Genomic DNA, 20248 nt, shown 5'->3' with positions numbered 1-20248 from the left:
CCACAAAGGGGCACGAACCCCCAAGTCCAAAAGGAGACGGCAGCGGCCGCCGCCGCCGCCGCCCTCCTCGACCAAGGCCGTCGGCCCCGCCCCCACCCGCCGCAGCGACCCCCTCCCCTCGCCCCCGCGGAGACCGCGGCGCTACCGCTCGCGCCGCCCCTCCCCCACCGCAGAGCCAGCGCGAGCCTCCGCACCTCCCCCGCTCCGGCAGCCTCAGGGCCCGGAGACACCGCCCCCACAAACCGGGCAGCCGCCGCGGAGCTCTATGGGGGCTGGAGTCCGTGAGGCGGCCTTTGTGCGCCTCAGAGGCGGAGCTGGGACTACTACTCCCACAATGCTCCGCGTCCACACCCGCGCCTTCGGCTTCCCGTCGCCCACAGACTACATTTCCCGACAGCCCTCGCGGCTCTCCCGCCCTCCCTCCCGAGACACGAGCCGAACTGGGCGTCAGTTCGGGGAGCGGGTCGGGTTCCCGCTCGCCGCCGCCGCCGCCGCCGCCCCCCGCAGCGACTCTCCCGCCTCTCCCACCGCGCCGGCCGCAGGAGCTGCATCGCCAACTCTGCTCGGCCGTGGAGCTGCCGGCCCGGGAGCACTGAGCCCGGGACGCAACGCGCCGAGCCCCCTTATCATTTCCAGCCGGGGCGACCCCTCCCGGGTCCGCCCTCGCTCTGCGCGGCCGCCGGAGCCCCCAGACCTGAGCGGCTCGGCGGCCCGGCGCCCGCATCCCGGGCCCCTGCACTCCCGTAGCCGCCGCCCCCCACCCTGAACATGGACTCCGACTCTTGCGCCGCCGCCTTCCACCCGGAGGTGAGTGAGGGCTGCGTCCCGACCGCCCCTGACCACCTCGACTCCAGTCCTGCGCTCCCCGCAGCCGGACCCCCGCCGGCCGAGCGCCGCCCTCCCCTCCCCCAGCCTTCCCTCGTCGCCCCCTTGGGCGCCCAACCCCGCCCCCCACTCGGGCCCGCGCCCCGTCCTCCCTGCCGGCCCTCGCCTCGGCGTCCCTATCGCGGGCGTTCGCGTCCTCCCGGCGCCCCTTCCCTCGGGCCGCCGCGCCCACCGCTCCCCGGCCTCGCGTAGCCCCGGGACCCGTCTGCGCCCCCGGCCCCTCCCCGCCGGCTTGGCTTACTCCTTCCCCGCCCCCGGGGACTCAGTCCCAGCCGCCGCCGCCTCGCGTTCCCGCTTCTCTTAGGAGCCCCCTCCCCCCTCCCGGAGGGGCTCGCGGTCCTCCTCGAACGGGGACTCCGCTCCGCGCGTCCCCGCCTGCTCCCTTAATCCCCCGGGCCCGGTAGCCCGCGCCCCGCCCCCTGACTCCCGCGCGGCCCCCGCCCCCTTCGGCGCCGGTGGGGCCTCGTCCTGCCGGGTCCCCACCCCCGCAAACACCCGAGTCGAGCCCCCCACCCTCGGCTCGCTCTCCTCCCCCTCCGAGGCCCCCGCCCCCCGGCCGCGGGCTCTATCGCCTCGCCCCGGCTCCCCCTCCTTCCGGGGATCGGCCCTCGGTTCTCCCGGGCGGCCCCTCCGGCGCCCCCGCCTCGGTGCCCTCTTCCTCCCGAGGCCCGCGGGGCCGGGGTGCGGGTCCAGTAGCAGGCGGGTGGGGGAGGCGGCGCCGGGCGCGTTCGCCCGCCGCGCTGCCGCCTCGGCGGTTCGCGGGGCCCACCAGCTCCGGACCCCGAATCCCGCCCGGCTTCCCGCGTCCCCTCCCCCGCGGGATGGGCCCCGCACCTTCCGGGGCCGAGTGTCGGCGGGGGGCGGCTTCCGCGGAGGGCGGGGAGGGGGCCGCACCGCCATCTGCTTTTCCTAAAGGCGGCGAGGCGGGCGGGGCGGGGGCGGCGCAGGTCCCTCCGCCCCGGGCCCGAAGGCGCCGCCGCCTTGCCCTCGGCGTCCAGGCCCCCAACCCACTTGTGCGTGTTCCCCGCCGAAATAAAAGTTCTCCCCGAGAGTTTGAGGGCCGAGGGCTGAGGCCCTCCCACCGCGGCCGGAGCGCGGGCGGTCAGTTCTTCCCGGGGGTGGGGGCAGGGTCTCTCCGGCGCAGGAAATGCCGGGGCCGCTCCGAGGCGGGTGCTCCGCCAACCTGCGCGCCCCCCGGGCTCCGAGCGGCCGGGGGTGGGAGGCGGAGGTGGTCGGTTAGAACCTAATGGAGAAAATAAGTGGGGCCCTTGGAAGGAGAGCTGCGGGCAGCACGCCGGGTGCCCGCCCGCTGCTTTCTCTGCCTTCGGTCCTGGGAAGGGGCTGGAATGGGTCCAGGACCCCCCCCCTCCCCAGTTTCCTGTGCCGCGTTCGTCCTTGCGGGGTAGTGGGACCCTGGGCCCTGGAAATGGTAGCTGAGCACGTAAGGATGGGGTCGGGGTGGGTGCTGAAGTGCGTAAAGGAGACCTCGGTAAATACGCTAGTCCAGTAAATCCGAATAAAACAGAGTTGTTTTGCTTAGTAGCAAATAAGGGTTCTTTCTCCCAGAGCGGCTCTTCCTCAGAAGAAAAACCCTTCTTGTTGAGGGCGTTTCTAGATTGAGTGGAGACAGGACACAAGCCCAACCCCTCCTATTTCATTTTCAAGGTGCAAGTAAACCCAGCCTGAGCATTTCTGGTTTATTTTCTGAATCAGAGAAAATTTGGGTGCTGAGCCCCTGGATGTTGGGTGCTGCAGCAGGGGAGGGAGAAGCAGGAAGTGCTAGGAGGAGGGGGTCCGCCTGCAGCCCTGGCTGGGGAGGGGTCAGGCATGAGTGAGCTTTGTAGGATCAGGGGCATTTGACTTCTGAAATCACTTAAAATACTTTGATTTCAGGGGCGCACGGGTGGCTCAGTGGGTTAAGCAGCTGCCTTCAGCTCAGGTCATGATCTGGGGGTCCTGGGATGGAGCCCCCCCCATCGGGAGCCTGCTTCTCCCTCTCCCTCCACCTGCCCCTCTGCCTGCCGCTCTGCCTGCTTGTGCGCTCTCTCTCTGTGTGGAATACGTAAATAAGTCTTTAGAAAAATACCTTGGTTACAGCTGCAGCTGGACTTTGTTTTCAAAAATGGAAAATTTGTAGCAAAAAAGTAGTTGTTAGAGCTCCCGATAGGCCTGCAGACCATGATAATGTCGGAAAATGCCAAGGGAGCACTGAGAAGTAGACTGTTGCACGTGTTTTTATCTCCTGCCGGTTTCCCAGCAAGCTCCTGCTGGGGGGAACATCACAATACCCCTCTTTGAGCCTTCTGAGTGCAGTGTTATTTCTTGACCCAAACCTACCTTATCTTGTTTCTGAGAGTGTTTGTAAATGTGGCGGTGTGTTTCCAAGGGACTGACAATAAAAGCTCCAGCTGGCTTAGTTTTGTTTCTGGATTCCACCTACAAGTGCCTACTCTCACATGCACCCCGTCTTCTCGCCCGCTAACAGGAGTGCTCCCCCAGTTACAAGAGGCGCAGGACTGTGGAGGATTTCAACAAATTCTGCACCTTTGTCTTGGCCTATGCTGGCTACATTCCTTACCCAAAGGAGGTAAATCTTACGTGCTTCTGCTGGCAGTGAAACCAACCGGGTGGGGGTCTGGGAGGGGTTGTGTGGGGGGGACGCCAGACAGCTGTCAGGTAGAGAAGCCTTTCTTGAAAACAGCCCAGCCTGGCAGGTGGTTCCTAAAAGTCTGATGGCACACGAGGGCTTGTCTAGAAAGGATTGACTAAACTTCTGAGTGTTGGTTTGCAGGTGACATGTATGACGGCCATCTACCCTGAATCTCCAGGGCTTACTGAGGGCCTGCAGTGGCCGGGCAGTGTATTACAGTATCTGGGACAGGTGCTGTTGTTGATCCCCATTTCACAGATGAGGACGCTGGGGCACAGACCTGGGGTGCCCCCGGGTGGTTAGGGTCCACACTGTCCTTCCTGGTGAGCAGCTGGCCGATTGCTGTGTGCATCGTATTATAGAATCTTGGGAACTTGTGGCCCAGATCCCATGTTTTAAGGGATTTTTTTTTTTTTCCATGCTAGATAATGGGTAGGACTGAGAACCGCTGTTGTCACGGTGCTCAGCCTTGTCTTGTTTAGGGCTAAAAAGAAAGGAATCTGGTATTTCGAAGAGACCAAACCCCGGTACTGGCTTATCTTTTCTGTTTGCTGTGTACGTGGGTAAATGCTTCCTTTGTGCCACGCAGAATGTCGCCACTCTTTGCATATAAAACGCTTGAATGCTGTGAAGGAACTGTAGGGATTAGCTCACTGCTTTGGGGCAGTAATTACCTAGTTTGATTTTGTAGTATTTGGGGATATCTGCAGTTTTTAGAAAGAGTGTCAGGAATTCTCAAAACTAATTTAAATTCATTTAATTAAAAAAAAATACACCCCTTGGGAGGGCAAATGGAAGGGAGATTTTACAGTCTGGGAAAGACAAGGGGCTAGGAGAGGGTATTCTTGGCAGCTTTCTAGAGGGTCAGAGGGCATCGAATGAGTTCCTGGCTCTGGGACAGGGGCTGAGGGCTCAGCAAAGGAGGGTTTTCCTCCTGGTGGGTTAGCATTCTATCTGGAAGGTCGTGGTAAAGTACTCAGGACACCATTTCAAAAGAGCACCGCTTACGAGAGCGAAGGTTATGGTTCTGATAGCCCTTGTCGGTGGGCTGGGGGCGTGCCCGGGGAAGCTCTGCTCTGTGCCGGGGACTGGGCACAGCCCTCGACCCCGGCTACCTGCGCTTCTGTCCTTTCAGGAACTCCCTCTGAGGAGCAGCCCCAGCCCTGCCAACAGCACCGCTGGCACCATTGACAGCGACGGCTGGGACGCTGGCTTCACTGACATTGCGTCCGCGGTGCCCCTGCCGGTCTCCGACCGCTGCTTCGGCCACCTGCAGCCCAGCCTCCTGCAGCGGGCCAAGCCCAGTAACTTCCTGCTGGACAGAAAGAAGACAGACAAGCTGAAGAAGAAGAAGAAGAGGAAGCGAAGGGACAGCGACGTGCCCGTGAAGGAGGGGTACATGGGGAGCCTGTTGAAGCTGGAAGCCGCTGACCCCTACGTGGAGACCCCCACGAGTCCCGCCCTGCAGGATATCCCCCAGGCCCCCGGCGAGCCCTGCTCGGGCTGGGACTCCGACACCCCTTCCAGCGGGTCTTGTATCACTGTGTCGCCTGATCAGGTCAAAGAAATAAAAACTGAAGGCAAACGGACTATTGTCCGGCAGGGAAAGCAGGTGGTGTTCCGGGACGAGGACAGCACTGGCAATGACGAGGACATCATGGTGGACTCAGGTGAGTGGCCCCCGATGGGCTGCCGTGCCGGGGGCTGGGGGCCCAAAGGGTGGTCCCTTCCCTGGAGGGTGACAGCAGAGTGTGCCCACCGCCCCTAGGGAGGCAGGTATCCGAAGGTGGACACCGAGATGTTTAGGAAGGGGGCGATTGCGGCCAGAAACAGCTGAGGTTCGGACAGGCCTTAAAATACGAAAGTACAGGGACGCCCGGGTGGCTCAGTCGGTTAAGCGGCTGCCTACAGCTCAGGTTATGATCCAGCATCCTGGGATCGAGTCCCACATCGGGCTCTCTGCTCGGTGGGGAGCCTGCTTCTCCCTCTGCTTGTGCTTGCTCGCTCTCTCTGACAAATAAAATCTTAAACAAAAAAAAAATGAAAATACATACAGCTTCCTAGTAAACGTCTCCCGGCTAGTTCCTGGGGGCGCCGCACACAGTCCAGTGTCCTTCGTCACGCGCGGACTCCGCGGCCTGCCCTCGAGTGTGCGTGTGTTGTGGGTCAGGCTTCACTGCGGCTCCGCTGCTCTGCCCGGTCCCCGCCTGGGCTGGGGGGCGGGACCCCGCTGGGGAGGGGGTGCAGGAAGCGTTTTCTCTCCTCTTCACCCGCGTGTCTGTCCCTTCAGATGACGACTCCTGGGACCTTGTCACCTGCTTCTGCATGAAGCCGTTTGCCGGCCGCCCCATGATAGAGTGCAACGAGTGCCATACCTGGATCCACCTGTCCTGCGCGAAGATTCGGAAATCCAACGTTCCGGAAGTGTTCGTCTGCCAAAAGTGCCGGGACTCCAAGTTTGACATCCGCCGCTCCAACCGCTCCCGGATGGGCTCGCGGAAACTGTTTCTGGACTGACTGTTGGTGAGCAAGCAGAGCGTGGGCGAGGAATCAGAAAGGACGAGGGGCCTTTTGGCCCCTCTTAGTTGAGCACAGAACTCTCAGCTCTGGTGCGGGCAGACCCTTGCCGTTCAGGTGCCTAAGCCAAAGGACAGGCTGTCCAAGGTATGACCTGTACATAGCCAGTGACTGAATAAAATCCTTGTTGGCCAAAGCTGCTGCTAGAGCTGTGTTCTCTGCAGTGGAGGCGGACTCACCACCCGAGTCCAGTGGGTTCGGCTCGCCTGCAAGTGAGGGCTGTGGTAGTTGTGGATTCTTGCTATCATTGTTAACAAGCTCCCGCCGGTTGGAACCAGTGCTGTTTTCCTGCTTCCGCTGTCTTGGGAGAGGAGATGTTCAGTTTCCCAGGCCTGTTAATGAACAGCCATACGTGTAAGCTTTTTCTCAAGTGTTAAGTCTTTGACCGTAAGTGTCTGTACAGCAACCATCCAGCTGCCCCTACCTTCGTGGCCTGCCTTCTCCCTGCCTTGGCTGCTACCTGTCCGTCCCCGCAGGCTCCCACCTGGAGTCCTCTGGTCTCACTGTGAGAGGAGCCCTGGGGCGGTGGCTAGCTAGTGATCCCTAGGTTTCCTTCTGTTTGTTCAAAGGGACAGTATGTGGCCGCTTCTTGGCGGAAAAGGGGTTGGTTGGGGGGTTGAGGTGGCCCGTGTTCATAACTCAGTTTCCTGTTTTGCACGATGTAAAAAACCTGTCTTTTTGCACGATATAGCCAAAAGTATTGGCAGATTTCTGCCGGGGTGCCCTTCCCAGTTGGCGTGTGAGGTCCTAGGAGTGCCCAGGCGAGGTGTTTTCAAGCGAGAGGGCTCCTGGATTCTGTCCTCCTCTCTTTCCCTCACTTTGTTCCAGTAGCAACGTAAAGGTTAGGCCGTCACGGGAACAGCGTTCCTCTGCATCATGAGGTAGCGAGAACTCGAGGGGAAGGCCTCTCCTGTGGTTGATTCTTAGGATGCCCTCACACAGGCTGGCCTGCTGGTTTCACGGGGCACAGTTAGGATTTGAAACCTTTTTTGTTTCGTTTTGTTTTGTTTTTTGGTTTGAAATTGGTGAGTGAGCGATACGGTAACATTGGCCTCCAGGAGTATACCACGGAGCTGTGCAGACTTCTTTAGATCCGAACTGGGACCCTGGACTGGGGAGGCTCCTGGGCAGGCCAGCCTGGAGAAGCCGGGCGGTTTGCCTGCAGCTCCCACAGGGCTCTGTCCGAGGGCCGTGGAGGCTGGAGCTCTGGAGCCTACAGGGACAAGAAGGCTCCCACTTTCTCCAAAGTTGACAGTGCTCTTTAGCAGTTCAAATACTCTTCTCAAAATCGTTTTTGTTTTTATTTTTTATTTTTTGGTAAGTGGACGGGTGCGTTTTCATACACATGGTTTCTTCTGAAGCATGAAAAGGGAAGAATGCCCAAGTTGGTCATACTTATTTATAGCAGGGCGGACCCCCAGCCTCCCTGCTGGGGTCTTCATGTGGCTCCCTCATGCCGGGGGACTGTTCACATTCTCTCCCCGAGGCACGAAGGGGCTTGAACTCGAATTGGCTGACCGGAGCCCGTGTCCTGCGCTCGTATCGTTCATGCTTCGCCAGCCAGCTGCTTTTTGTTTTTTTTGTTTTGTTTTTAATTCTGTTGCTTATATTAACACAGAAATAGAGAGAAGTAGTTTCTGAAACCCAGTTGATCGTGAAGATCCCCAAGGGAGAAGTTCTGCTGTAGAGAAGAGTAGTAAGAAGCAGGCTTAGAAACCACTTTCTCCCCAGACAGCTGTCTGGCTCTGATGAGGGCAAACGTCCAGGAGAAGTTGGAGAGGAATTTGCCAAAGATCTGCCCCTTGACATTGCCTGTCCAGTGTCTTCACCACGATAATAGCCAAAGTTCCAAAGTGTTTTTCTTTTTTAAAAAAACTCCACAAAGTTTTAAAAGTGCATTTAAAAATACGTGTGGTTTTAGAGTGGAGCTGCCAGGCCTGGCGATTGCTGTATTGCTCTTAGAAGGTTCGATGCCTGGTGACGCCTCTGGAAGGTGCTTGATAGTCATTTCGATCTGTTTCCTTCATTTCCCTTTTGTTCTTTTAACAGACGTATCTATCCCTGTGGGTGGTGTCTAGGAAGTCAGGACACCTTGGTTTTTGTGTTAGCTTGAGCTGGGCAGCTGCAATCAGCTTTATGCAAATTAGGCGTGGCCCATCTAGGGGCTCCTGGTTGGTGGCTAATAAAGTGAGGGGAGGGAAAGCTGTCACCCCAAGAGTAAGCCCCTCTCATTGGCATTGGCCAGGCCAGACACTTAACATCGTTTACATGGTTCTGTGTAATTATAGAGTTTATGTGTATAAAGCGAAGCTGTTTCTGTGAAACTGTATATTTTGTAAATAAATATATTGCTACTTTGAGGTTCATGCCTAGCTTCAGGTGTTTGTTTTCTCTGGGGGAGGACAGTGGTGTCTCTGCTCCCGTCATCAGCTCTCCTAAACCATGATGACATAGAGACTTGGGGAGGTCAAGTCCGAGTCTGGTGTAGCGGGAGGAGGAGTGCCCTAGTGACCTCTGCAGGACCAAACCACAGTGTGAACAGATGGGAATGGCCTTCACCGTTTCACCATGCTGTGGGTTAGCTTAAGCCCCCGTGAGTGGTTACCTCCGAGGTTCTGCAAACCTATTTGCAGCCTCCCAGGGGTGCTTATTCTGCCCCTTTACACTTGGGGGTCCTCATCCCTGTGCTTTTTCTGTCACTCAGCTGGGTCTGCCCGCCTATAATCTGGGACCCATTAGGAGTCAACTAGTACCTCCTTTCGAGCAGCCAAGATCCACGCATCAACACCTCTTAGAGTCTTGGAGATACTGGCCAGGTGGGGCGGCGAGCCCTTCTCCTGTTTTGGGGCGTCCAAGGTGGTTGGGGGTGTGGCTCCTCAAAGCCAGGAGGGGAGGGCCCTGGGCTTTCACGAACAGGTGGAGCTCGCACTGGCGGCGCTGTTTGGGGTGTCGGGCCGGGGATGGCTCTGGGAGCACCCCAGAGCCCACACAGGGAGTGCGCGAGGAGGTGACCCGGGAGGAGAGCGGAGGCGGGCCCGCCTCCACCTGTCGGCGGCTCCGCCCCGCCCACAGGCCCGGCCCCGCCCACAGGCCCGGCCTTGTCGCGCAGGCCCCGCCCCGCCCGCTGGCCCCGCCCTGCCAGTCCGGCTCGGGTCCGCAGGCCCCTCCCCGCCTGCAGACCGCGCCCCGCCCGCTGGCCCCGCCCTGCCAGTCCCGCTCGGGGCCTCAGGCCCGGCCTGGTCCCGCTGGCCCCGCCCCCTCCCCGCCCCCTGGTCCCGCCCCTCTCCGCCCGCTGGCCCCGCCGCGCCCGTCGTCCCGCTCCGGGCCCCGCCCGCCCCGCCCCGCAGTCTCGCCGCCGCCATCTTTGTTAGGGGCAGCGGGCCTGGCGTCTGGAGATGCCGAAGTCGTGCGCGGCCAGGCAGTGCTGCAACCGCTACAGCAGCCGCAGGAAGCAGCTCACCTTCCACCGGTGAGGGGCGGGGGCGCCGTGGGGCGCGGGGGCCCGGCTCCCGACCCGCCCGGCCCGGCCGAGCGGCCGCGGCCCCCGCCGGAGCCCGAGGCCTGGCGCGCCGGGTGGGGACGTCAGGGCCGCTGCCTGGCCGCCGGGGAGGCCGGAGGGCGTGCAGCCGGGCCCTTCGCGTAGGGGCCCGCGGCCCGGGGACAGGCGAGGTGAGGTGACCGGCGGCCGGGCGCCGCCTTGGCGGGCCTGGGCGCGTGGGGAGACCGTCGGAGAGGCTGAGCAACCTGCGGAAGGCGCACAGCCTCGCCGGCGGGCGGCCGGGGCAGTCACGTGCGGAGGAGGCCGGGGTGAGCCGCCCCCTCCTCAGGCCGCGCCCCGCAGCCCCCAGCCCCCTCGGCAGTTCTGGGACGTGGGCCTGTTCACAGACGCGGCTTGGCACGTGGCAGGTGCCCGGCGCGTACTGGCCAAGTGCATTTCCGAATGAATGAGCGGTGGTGGCGTCCGGCCGTGTGGCTGCCATGAGCTGGTCACCCCGCTTAGCCCTGGCCAGGCGTCCTGTCCGGAAGCAAGGGGGCATGGAGGAGGGAGAACGTTCCGGGCTGTCCGGGGAGTGGGGCCGGCCGCGCCACCTTGGCGGGAGGTTTGGGAGTGTGTCGTCGCATTCCCAGTGCTCCCAGTGTGTCGGCCCTGGTGGGTACCGGGTCCCTGCCCCGGGGAGCCCAGGGTCCAGCCACTGCCCCTTAAGGCAGGACCCCCAAGGCCAGCTGCACTCTCAGTCTCCACTGCCCCTCCCATCACCATTTTCCTTCTCAAAGTGAATGTTTTTATTGAAGTGTAAGATCTGCAGAAAAGCACACAAATTCCAAGTCCACAGCCCAGTCCATTCTGCAAAGTGAACACTCGTGTGACTGCTGTGAATCAGAACAGCACCAGGGAGCCCCCCGCTGCACCCCCTTCCAGCGCCTTGTCCCCTCTCATCCCCAAGGGGGACTGGATGTTCCCTTCTGGCAGTCACAGTGGGGCGCTTTGGCCTATGTTGGACCTGGCATGCGGTTCTTCATGTCTCGTGCCCCTGGCTGTGAGTCACCTGCGCGTCCTTCCTCCCGACCTCTCCCGGTGCCCTGCCCAGTGACTATACCAGAACTGACTTGTTCTACAATTAAAGGGCATTTGGGCGCCCCTGTGTCTTGGCCACCACAAGCACAGGACTGTGGACCGTGTTGCTGGGGCCGGTCTTCCCGTGGTTTCCGTGGGGCACATCCCAGGAGCGGAGTTGCCTCCCGCTGCCTCTGGAACTCACACCGGCCGGACTCTGGCCCCCACCTCTCCCACAGAGGAGCTCTGCCAAGTCCCCGGTGGCCCTGCTCAGCGCCGCTCCCTCCTCATCCAAAGGGACTTCTCAGCAGCGTTTGGCACAGCCAACCATTGACCTCTTGCACACTCTCCCACTTGGCTTCTAGGGACCCCTTGACCTCTTCCTCTGTCACAGTGCCCCTCCTCGGTCTCCTCTGCCCGATCCTCCTCATTTCCAGCACTAGCTCGTGTACCCTCCCCACCCACACTCACTCCCCATCTCACCTAGGCTTTACCACCCCTTACACCGGGACGGTCCCCACGCTGACATCTTCTGACACGTGTCCCCTGCCGCTCCACTTTGGCACTTGGACATGTAAAAGGCCCCTCAGGTTTAACAAATAGAACCAAAATTCTGATCCCGCAGACCTGCCTCCCGTCTTAATATACGGGACTCCTTCCTTCTCTTTATTTTGCGGCTCACCGGCAAACCTGATCGCACGGCTTGCAAAATACATCCCAGGTCCGCTTGCTAATGACCCCTCCCCTGACACTCAGGCCCCAGCCACCGGGTGCCCTCCTTCCTCTCTCACCTTCTGCCCAGAGCTTCCAGGGACGCTCACCTGCCCCAGGGCCGCCTCCTGAGGTCCTCACCCCTCCTCTTGCTCCCGCCCTCTCAGCCAAACCCGCCTCTGACCACACTCCGACCTGCTGGGCCTTCCTGTCACAGCGCCTTTGCTCTCGCTCTTCCTTCTGATGCCCACACGGCTCGCTCCCCTGTGTCCTGTGGCCTCTGCTCAAATGTCACCTCTCAGGAGGCCTTCCTGACCACTAGCTTGTCTTTATTCCTACGCAGCCTATGTCTGTCTGGTTTACTGTTTCCCTGTTCTGGAATGTAGGCTCTGTGAGGGTGGGACTCACTCAACTTACTCACTCCTACTTCCCAGGGCCAGGGGCAGGGCCTGCTCGCGGCTGACTCCCCAGGGCACCAAGAGGCTCACCCTGCAAGTATACCTTCAGAAGCCTAGTGGGTATGCTGTAAACGGGCGTGACAGAAGCTTCCAGAAATTGGATGTGGTTTAGCAGAGTGAAGTCACTGAATTCTCCAAGCTGTCCAGTAAAATGCCGTGTGGCGTTTTCAGAATGCCTCCAGACTCTGCAGTGCTCACTTGAGCCTTGTGGATTCCTTCCTGTCTCCCTCCTCTGCCCGCCAGGTTCCCGTTCAGCCGCCCGGAGCTGCTGAAGGAATGGGTGCTGAACATCGGCCGCGGCAACTTCAAGCCCAAGCAGCACACGGTCATCTGCTCCGAGCACTTCCGCCCCGAGTGCTTCAGTGCCTTTGGAAACCGCAAAAACCTGAAGCAGAACGCCGTGCCCACGGTGTTCGCCTTTCAGGACGCCGCGCGGGTGAGCACAGCGCTGCCTCTGGCGTCCTCGGCTCCAGGCTGCGGGGGTGCCGCTGGCAGTCGGGGTGGGCGTGTGGTTTGCAGGGCTGCAGAGGCCGAGGCTGAGAAGTGCAGGGAGGGCAGCGCCGCCAAGCCCCTGGGATTCAGAATCCAGCTGCCCTGCTGCTGGCCATGACCTTTGCTGTAGGCCATCTGCAGTTTAAAGACCCTGGAAAAATGGATCACGCCTGGGTGGCTCAGTTGGTTAAGCGTCTGGCTCTTGGCTGATCTGTGTCATGGGATCGAGCTCGCAGACAGCGTCTGTCTGGCTGCTCGGAAGGTTGCAGGGGCCAGACGGTGACCGGCCGGCAGAGGCCTGTGGTGTGCCAGGTGGGGTGAGAGACTCTCCTGGGCTGGTGTCGTAGGTGTCGGGGTGGTGGCCTGAGCTAAAGGGGGCTGTGGTCGTGAGAGCGGACGGCCTTTGCAGACCCAGCGGGCCGAGAGGGTGGTGGTCAGCGAGGGCCCAGCTCACTGAGCCCCCGGCGGAGGTGGGGCCCTGAGTCTCTGGGTTTGGCCCTGTGAGTCTGGAGTTGGATTTCCCGCAGGCCGCTGGAGTGGCCGGGGCTCCGTGGGGCGGGACGTGCAGGTTTGGCTCCGGGAAGAGCTCCCAGGCAGCTGGGCCTTGAGGCCATGAGGGGGATTATCTGGAATTTCATAAATCCTGAAGGTGTGCTGAGTCCCAGAGTGCGGGTGTCACACCGGGCAGCTCTTCGAACCCGGAAGGCAAAGCGGCGGTGGAGCAGACCTCCAGGCCGCCAGGTCCCTGCGCTGCTCGATGGTCCTGGCGGCGAGAGGCAAGGCTGTTACAGGGGTGAGGAAGCACGGGCGTGGGGGCCCGGCAGGCCCTGTGTCGGGGCACCCGCCCTCCATCTGAACTTTGTGCCCATCTGCTGGGTCGCAGCCTCCCCTCCAAGTCCGGGTTCATAGCCCTTGGAGGAGGGACACTCCCAGTCCCGTCCGCCTCCCCCCTGCTGGCCCGCATGCCCTTCCTGCTGGCTTTTTCCACTCTGCAGGGCAGGGGAGGCCACACTTACATTTGCTGTGGTTCAGCTTCTGTCTTTGCTGGGCTCCCTGAGGGCAGGGATTTGTTCCCGGCTTTACTCCCAGTGCCCAGAACGTTTTGTTGTCAACGTGGAAGGCCTTTAACGTGGGATCTGGCCTCTTGACAAAGAAGACTCGGGCCTGAGGCTGCTCCACAGGGTCTAAAACCTCATCTTCAGCGGGACTGAGGCTCTGCCCTCTGATTAGTCCCCTCCTCCATCAGTGCCCGTTGCTAGTGGAGCCTGATGGCCTCTCACACATTTGTGGTGAGATGTGAAGTGGGATTAGTTTAACACCTTGGGGGGCCATCTGTGAGCCTGCGCCTGGGTGCTGTCGGTGCCCAGGGCCCAGAGCTAGGGGCGGGGGCTGCTGGTTCCCGCCACAAGGCCCTGAGTTGGATGTTCTCTCCTAGGTCTGCCACTCCTTGAGCCAAATTTGAGTCACTTTCTACGTGCCTAGAATGTCAGGCCCAGGGGGGTACACAGAGGAACCAGGTCCCTGGTTCAACAGCCTCTGACCTGATTTGGGGACAGCTTTGGGGACAGTGAGCTGGTGGGTGGTGACGAGAGCTGAGCCGGGTTCAGAGCACCATCTGGCTGGACCCATGGGGTTGAGCAGTGGGGTGGGGGATGCACGAGGCCGGGCAGCCAGCGGGTGTTCTCGGGGTGACCTACTGCACCCTTGGGGAGCCTGCAGACGGTGCTGTATCTCTTGCAGCTGGTGAGGGAGAACACGGACCCGGCAGGTGGGGCTGCATATGCAGATGGTCGCAAGGAGGAGGTGAGTGTTCGCGGGTGCCCCTGTCAGCACCGAGTGGTTGGCGCAGACACCGAGCGCGGCTGGGCCACCCCTGTCCCCCGGCTGGCCTGCCCTGCTTTGTCGTGCTTGCCCCCCGAACCAGGGTTCAGGATTCTATGTTTTCCTAGAGAAGGGAAAGCAGGGCCTCCCATGCCTCCGTCCTGTTTAATACCAGGCAGGCCAGGTTGCTTGGAGGGTGGGCTCGGGCCCGGTTTCTGGGGGTCTGATCCCAGGCCCGGGAGGAGAGGCTGTTTCTCGGTTTCTGCTGGTGCCCTGGCCTTGGCCCCCGCCAGGAGAGCAGGAAGGATTCCTGGTGGGCTGCCTGCTTCTGCCCTGCTGTCCCCAGGTCGTCCCTGAGGTGGGGCGGGCAGAGTGCGGCCTGGGGAGGAGGATGGACAGTGCCCTCGAAGCGCCGCCCCCGAATGCTGGTGGCCCCACTGAGCAGGTAAGGCCCGGGGCCCAAGGCAGCACGGGGCTGGTGGGTCCCTGCACGGGGGGATTCGCTTCAAACATGTTGAAGCAAACTGGTGGCCAAGCCACAAGCGCCACGGCACGGGGCCCCGATGGCAGGAGCGCCGGGCTCAGCCTCACCTGCACGCGCCTCTGTCCCCAGGTCCTGCCGCCGAGACCGCAGGGAACCCCGGTCCCCGGGCAGCCGGCAGGCCCCACGCAGCCGTCTGATCACAGCTACGCCCTCTTGGACTTAGACGCCCTAAAAAACAAACTGTTCGTGACCCTGAGGGAGAACGAAAAGCTCCGAAAGCGCTTGCGGGCCCAGAGGCTGGCGATCCAGAGGCTGTCGGGCCGCCTGCGGGCCCACAGGCCGGGACAGCTGGGATCCCGGGCCGGGCTGCGGCCGGAGCCAGAGCTGAGCCGTGCGGCCAGGCTTTCCCGTCCGAGTCTCGGGGCTCGGGCTGTGGACCCCGCTGTCCCGCCGCTGACACGTCAAGGGACCGTGAGGCGGGCCAGGCACACCCCTGCCACCTCGGGGGACGTGTAGCTGCATTGGCCGGGACAGGACGGATCCGTGAGCGCGTCGAACTGGGTCCTTCCGGAGGTGACCGGGGCAGCCGGCTTTTCGGGGAGAGCTGGGCGGGGGTCCTCAGAACCACAGCGTCGGGCGGCGACCCGGCCAGTGTGGGGACGGAGTGCATTTCCTTGAGGGGCAGCCGGGCCAGGAAGGACACGAGAGCGGGTGACGGTGGCGCCCAGGCAGCAGGAGGGATACACTGTCGCCTGGACGGTGGGCTCGGAGCGGCGGGGCCCCCCTTCCCGGCCTGCTGTGAGCGACAGACCGAATAAAGTGTCTAACTCCGCAGCTTTTCCTCCTTTATTTACAAACGAGTCCGGGTGTCCCGTTTCTCGAGAGTTTGCTTTCCCAAAGGACCTACATTAGTGCCTGCTTTCTCTAACTTCAAGAAATCTGAAGATGATTTTCATTTTTATGACAAAAGGCGTAAAGTAGAAATAGTGTTTCTTTCACCGCGGGCTGGGCCCCCCCCTTCCCTGGGAACGAGACGCGGCGGCGGCTGAGCGTCTGGGCTGCAGCCCGCGTTTATGCAGCCGCGGCTAACATGTGTCCTCCGGTGTCCGCGAAACCAGAGGGGGTTGGTTTTGGCTCTGGGAAAACAGGGATCGTGGCCCGGGTCCTCTCCTGACTCCGGACTCGTGCTTCTCAGGCAGAGTCTCGTGTGGAAACCGAACCCCGGCTTTGAGCTCAGCCTCCTGGGGAGCATCGTGGTTCCCGCAGCGCGGGCTGGAGCGGGGAGGCGGCGTGGGGAGGGCCCTACCGCCCGCGGGGTCTGCTCAGCCCTGAGCGCGAACGCACAGACGCACCGGACACTGCCCCTGGTTTTCAGGAAAGGTTTATTGTGGTGAGAGTGCCTTCCGTACAGTCTGTTTCAGACAAAATCAAGAGACTTGGTGCCCCAAAGAGCCACCTGCCGTGGAGGGAACACATGGCTGCGGCCAGAGGCCGAGAGTTCACGCCACGCTTATTGCACGATTTACATTCAGAGCAGCAGCTCGGAGAAAGACTTTTTAAAATGGAGATAAACATTACAGAATCGGACGACCTGAACTCTGTTGAAAACTGGAGGGAGGGGGCGTTAGCGATGACTCCAGTACCGCCGCCAGGAGCGAAGCCTGATTTTAGCAAAAGCTGCGGGGGGGGGGTGGTGGTGGTGGGGGGGGGGGCTGTCAGAACCACGGGCGGCCAGGGCCTCTTGGCTCACGGGTGACTCAAAGTCAGCAGACCGGGCTGTTTGTTCAGGAGCATCCTGGCTCCTGAGATGTTTTGCATCCACAGAGGAGACAAGTAAAAGAAAAGGGTCTTGGGAGCAGACACCAGAGGCCCCCTTCGCCCCCCACCACGAGGAAGGAGCCCGGCGGGAGGGGGTGTGGGCGCACGAGCGCCACCTGCCGGCCGCACCTGTGAGAGCGCTCGAGGCTCCCGTGGGCCTTGCTCTCCCAGGGCAGGGGGATTTGGCACGTACCTGAGCCAGGGTCCTTTCAGTCCCTGCCCCATGCTGCCCCTGTCCTCGGAGCCTCTCGGTTTCTGGGCTCCAGTGGAGGCGCAGCGGCAGGTCCGACTGAGCCAGGGGGCCGGGCTGCGAGGGACATGGCTTAGCTCACCTCTGCCTTTTGCCGCAAGGACACAGGTGGCTCCTGGGAGGAAGGGACCTGTGACAGGGCTGGGCCCTGGGACCCGAGGGTTCTACCACTCTGTCCCAAGCCACGTGCCAGTGGAATGATTCGAGAAGTTCTGGGAGGAGGATGAAAAAAGACACTAATTTCCAAAACCATTCGTTCTCAGATAAAAAGCAGATTTATAAACCCACACAATCCTCCAGATTCACTGAATAATATTTTAGCAGGAAAAAGTGGTTTTTGGTTAAGTTGACCAAACAGACGCACTATTGTTCTGGAGACCCCTGCTCGCGAGAACAACTTCCTTCCTTTCCGTTTCGTCTTCCATGCTCAGTGTGGGTTTTAGGAAAAGTAGTTCAGTTCTATGTGTGAGGGCAGGATGTCCCATAAACACCTCAAGACACACCGGGCGCTACCGGGGGCGGCAGTCAGCACGCGGGCTCAGGAGCCTAGGGGGCCGGGGCCCAGGGCCCTTCCCTCCAGGGACATGATCCTTGGGAAAAGAGCCACAGGCCGTGCTGTGGGTCTGGTCCAGGTGGGGCTGCCTCAGTCCTACCGACAGCGCCCACGGAAGTGGGTGTCTGTGTCCCTCCACATAATTGATACGGTACCACCCTCTATAGGAATAATATAAAATAAACACATCTGATGTCTGGGTTTTTTCCCTGCTTCTGAATTTGTAGACTCCTAGGAAAGGATTTTTTGCAGCCTCTTGTAAATCTGGTTTCTCAAGCAGTTTATCCATCTGTGTCGATCCTGTGAGCTGTGAAAGACAAGACAAGACAATGTATCAACAAGCAACTGTTTCTGCGTCCCTTTTCCCACTGACGGGGAGGACACGCTGCGGAGAATCCCGTGGTTCCGGAACATACAGGAGTGACCGGGTCCGCCACCGCCCCTCCTCAGGGCGCCCCACCACAGGCTCTGAGCAAGTCACTTGCTCCCAGGTGGGGAACCGAGGGAAGGTGGCTGTCACTCGCACTCCATGTCCCCGGTCCCCGTGCTCGGGGCAGGTGGCCGCCAAGGAGCAGCTACTCACACTGCTTTGGTATCCTAAGCGCCTCGTTGTCCAGCGCCATGACCTGGTGTAGGACGCCGCGGAACTGGTACAGCACTTTCAGGCTCTTCTCCTCGCCCACGCACGGGTCGTAGAAGCCCGGCAGCCCCGCCTGCAACACACACAGTCTGACCCCATGGCACCTGAGACGGTGCTCCGAGCCCAGCACCGCCGCCGTGGGCCGCCACCATGGGAGCTGCATACTGCGGAGCTGAGATTATCAGGAAGTTGCCTGTTTAGTCCTAGGCCCCTCTTGCAGGACAGACCCGTTCTCCCCCGCGAGACACCCCTGTCTTCGCAGAAGCCCCGTCAGCGCTCCCAAGAGAGCGCGGTAAGTGGCCTTCGCTAATCGACGGTTTGGTTGGCCTTTACCGTGCCCAGCGCTGGGCTTCCAACGAGCTACGGATCTCACACTCTTTCTAGAACAAGGCAGAGTAAGGAGACCGTGAGCTCCATGGAGACAGGATGTACGTTTTGTTCACTGCTCTCCCCGGCACCCAGTAGATGCTCAGGAAATCCTTGCCGAGGGGACGCACAATGTCAACAGCTGCGGTGCAAATGTAACTGGGGCGCCGGGCAGCGGGTCACACAGCTGGCCCCGGTGACATGCGTGGTCACGCTACAGTGAAACGGCTGCTCCAAGCACCAGGCCGCCCCGCCCCCCTGCAGGCCTCTCGGGTCCGAACCCCGCGGGTACCTTCGACGCCTCTGTGAGGATGAGCTTCGAGTCCTTGACCAGGCACTGCAGGGGCACGGTCACGTCGATCACCTTCACCTTCTCGCTCTTCCTGCTCTTGTCGTTGACGAACTTCCCGTACCAGGCATTGACGATGATGAGCCCTGAGGACCGGCGCGGTCTGAGCACGGGCGGGGGTCTCGGCTGGGCACCCCTCGCACTGCCGGACCGCAGGAGCCCCCAGCGCCCACCCTGCCCCAGGAGAAGCCAGGCCTTCTCACCCATTCTGGACTCCTCCGCCTCGATAATTCTCCGGACAGATTCCTGCATCAACCGAACCTGCAAAGAACAAGGGGGCGCCACGGTCAGGTCCTTCCCGGGCCCCGCCTCCTGGTTCAGCTGCAGTCCCGTGCCGGGGTGCGTTTCAGCCCCTCCTCTGTTCACAAAGAACCCAGGGGTCCCCCTGCATTTCTCCTGGACATTTCTGTTCTGTCACCTAAGAACAATTCGCTGAAAGGGAAGAGAGGAAGACTGCGCCCTCCCGTTCTTAGAAATGCCTCGTGGCGCTTTTCGAGGGTAACTGGAGCTCATCCTTAGGGCCGGGCCTGGAGTTCCCGGTGCTATACCCGCAGGGATCAGAAAGACTGAGGTGCCCAGTGAGGCCCGAGGCCCACATGCGGGGCGCCGTGCGGCTGGCACAGGGTGAGGGGCCCGCCGGCAGGCGCGGTCGGAGTCGCGTCTCCACAGCACTTACGGCAGCTTCTGCCTCTTGTTTCTTCTGCAGAATGTCCGTGGCTGTGCTTTCCCTTTGCTTTTCCAACTCCCTTAAGCGAGAAAAACACAGGCCACATGTTAGCGCGGAGTGAGGCAACAGAGCCCCGCGCTGGCCCGGCGCCCGGTGTACGGCGCGAGCGGCCGCCGCGCTCCTGCTTCTGGAGCTTCAGACAATGTTTCCAAGCCAGGCGCAAGCCAATCTGTTCGTTGCAGGCCTCGGCAGCGTCCCGTTCTTTTGTCCCTAGATGGCTCCCCACCAGGGACCCTGGCCAAGGGAAGCAGCCCCCACCCGAGGGGACTCTCAGCCCAGCAGGTGGGAGGAGAGGGTGGGAGCACCGGGGAGGCCACCCTCTGGGATTACCGGAGAACACTTCGCGGGGGGCGGGGGGGGGGGGAGACAATGCTTCCTGCTCTAGGTACAAAATATACTTTCTTCTTATGTAGCCGAGCACTGGGACTCCAGGCAGCGTACGCCGGTCCTGCCAGACCAGCCCGCACGCTCCTCCTTCCGGGCCTCAAGCCTCCCGGGGCAGCAGGCCCCGCACTCCGCGAATTCAAACGCAAACGCGGCGGGGCCCAGGGAGGAGCGTCTTTGAGCTCCGCGACCTATCACGTTGGACGGTGACGAGTAATGACCGTAAACCACGTGGCCTGCTACGGCCGGAGCTTCCCTGAGGAGCCGCACGGTAAAGGCCCGTTTCGGTGACTCCAGGACTGCGCTGAAGGCACACCTGTGTGTCCGAACTCGAGCCCCTGCGGCTGGACTCGGTGCCGGGAAAAGAAACGGTCGGAGAGAGAACAGGGCCCCGTTTCTGTGGTCATGCTGTGTTGTCCGCACAGTCTTGGAAACTAGCTCTAGCCCTTTCTGGAAGTAGGAGGGACGAGTGAGGGGGGCCCGCAGCAGGGCCGCTCACGAGCGCAGCTGGCGCCCACCCAGCGCTTG

The 20248-nt window shown here is 61.4% G+C and overlaps 3 protein-coding genes across 4 annotated transcripts in view; 2 read left to right on the top strand and 1 right to left on the bottom strand.

Moving 5' to 3' along the window:
- Positions 1-425: 425 nt before the first annotated feature.
- PHF13 (PHD finger protein 13) lies at positions 426-8902 on the top strand (the record flags this gene model as incomplete). Of its 2 annotated transcripts, XM_080801802.1 has the most annotated exons (5): positions 769-807; positions 3371-3472; positions 4671-5205; positions 5826-6058; positions 8817-8902. In XM_080801802.1, 4 exons carry the CDS (start codon positions 769-771, stop codon positions 6050-6052), a joined length of 903 nt encoding a protein of 300 aa, XP_080657928.1. In that variant the 3' UTR covers positions 6053-6058; positions 8817-8902. The 2 variants fall into 2 exon arrangements, with proteins under 2 accessions (XP_080657927.1, XP_080657928.1); XM_080801801.1 differs by lacking the exon at positions 8817-8902 and having other exon boundaries at positions 426-807; positions 5826-8477.
- Positions 8903-9454: 552 nt separating this feature from the next.
- THAP3 (THAP domain containing 3) lies at positions 9455-15484 on the top strand. The gene is made up of 5 exons (XM_080801565.1): positions 9455-9581; positions 12080-12272; positions 14069-14131; positions 14496-14594; positions 14763-15484. Exons 1-5 carry the CDS (start codon positions 9508-9510, stop codon positions 15147-15149), a joined length of 816 nt encoding a protein of 271 aa, XP_080657691.1. The 5' UTR covers positions 9455-9507; the 3' UTR covers positions 15150-15484.
- Positions 15485-15997: 513 nt separating this feature from the next.
- Positions 15998-20248, bottom strand: part of DNAJC11 (DnaJ heat shock protein family (Hsp40) member C11) — a 70591-nt gene continuing 66340 nt past the window's right edge. The window contains exons 12-16 of the mRNA XM_080800333.1: positions 19286-19355; positions 18813-18870; positions 18553-18695; positions 17838-17967; positions 15998-17561 (exon numbers count right to left, since the gene is read on the bottom strand). Coding sequence (XP_080656459.1) covers positions 17536-17561; positions 17838-17967; positions 18553-18695; positions 18813-18870; positions 19286-19355 — 427 coding nt within the window. The 3' untranslated portion in view covers positions 15998-17535. The remainder of the gene's footprint in view (positions 17562-17837; positions 17968-18552; positions 18696-18812; positions 18871-19285; positions 19356-20248) is intronic.

Source organism: Martes martes (genome assembly GCF_963455335.1).
Source record: "Martes martes genome assembly, chromosome: 4".
NCBI classification, from domain to species: domain Eukaryota; kingdom Metazoa; phylum Chordata; class Mammalia; order Carnivora; family Mustelidae; genus Martes; species Martes martes.
Note: the sequence above shows the minus strand (reverse complement) of the source record. Positions and strands in the feature narration are given on the sequence as shown.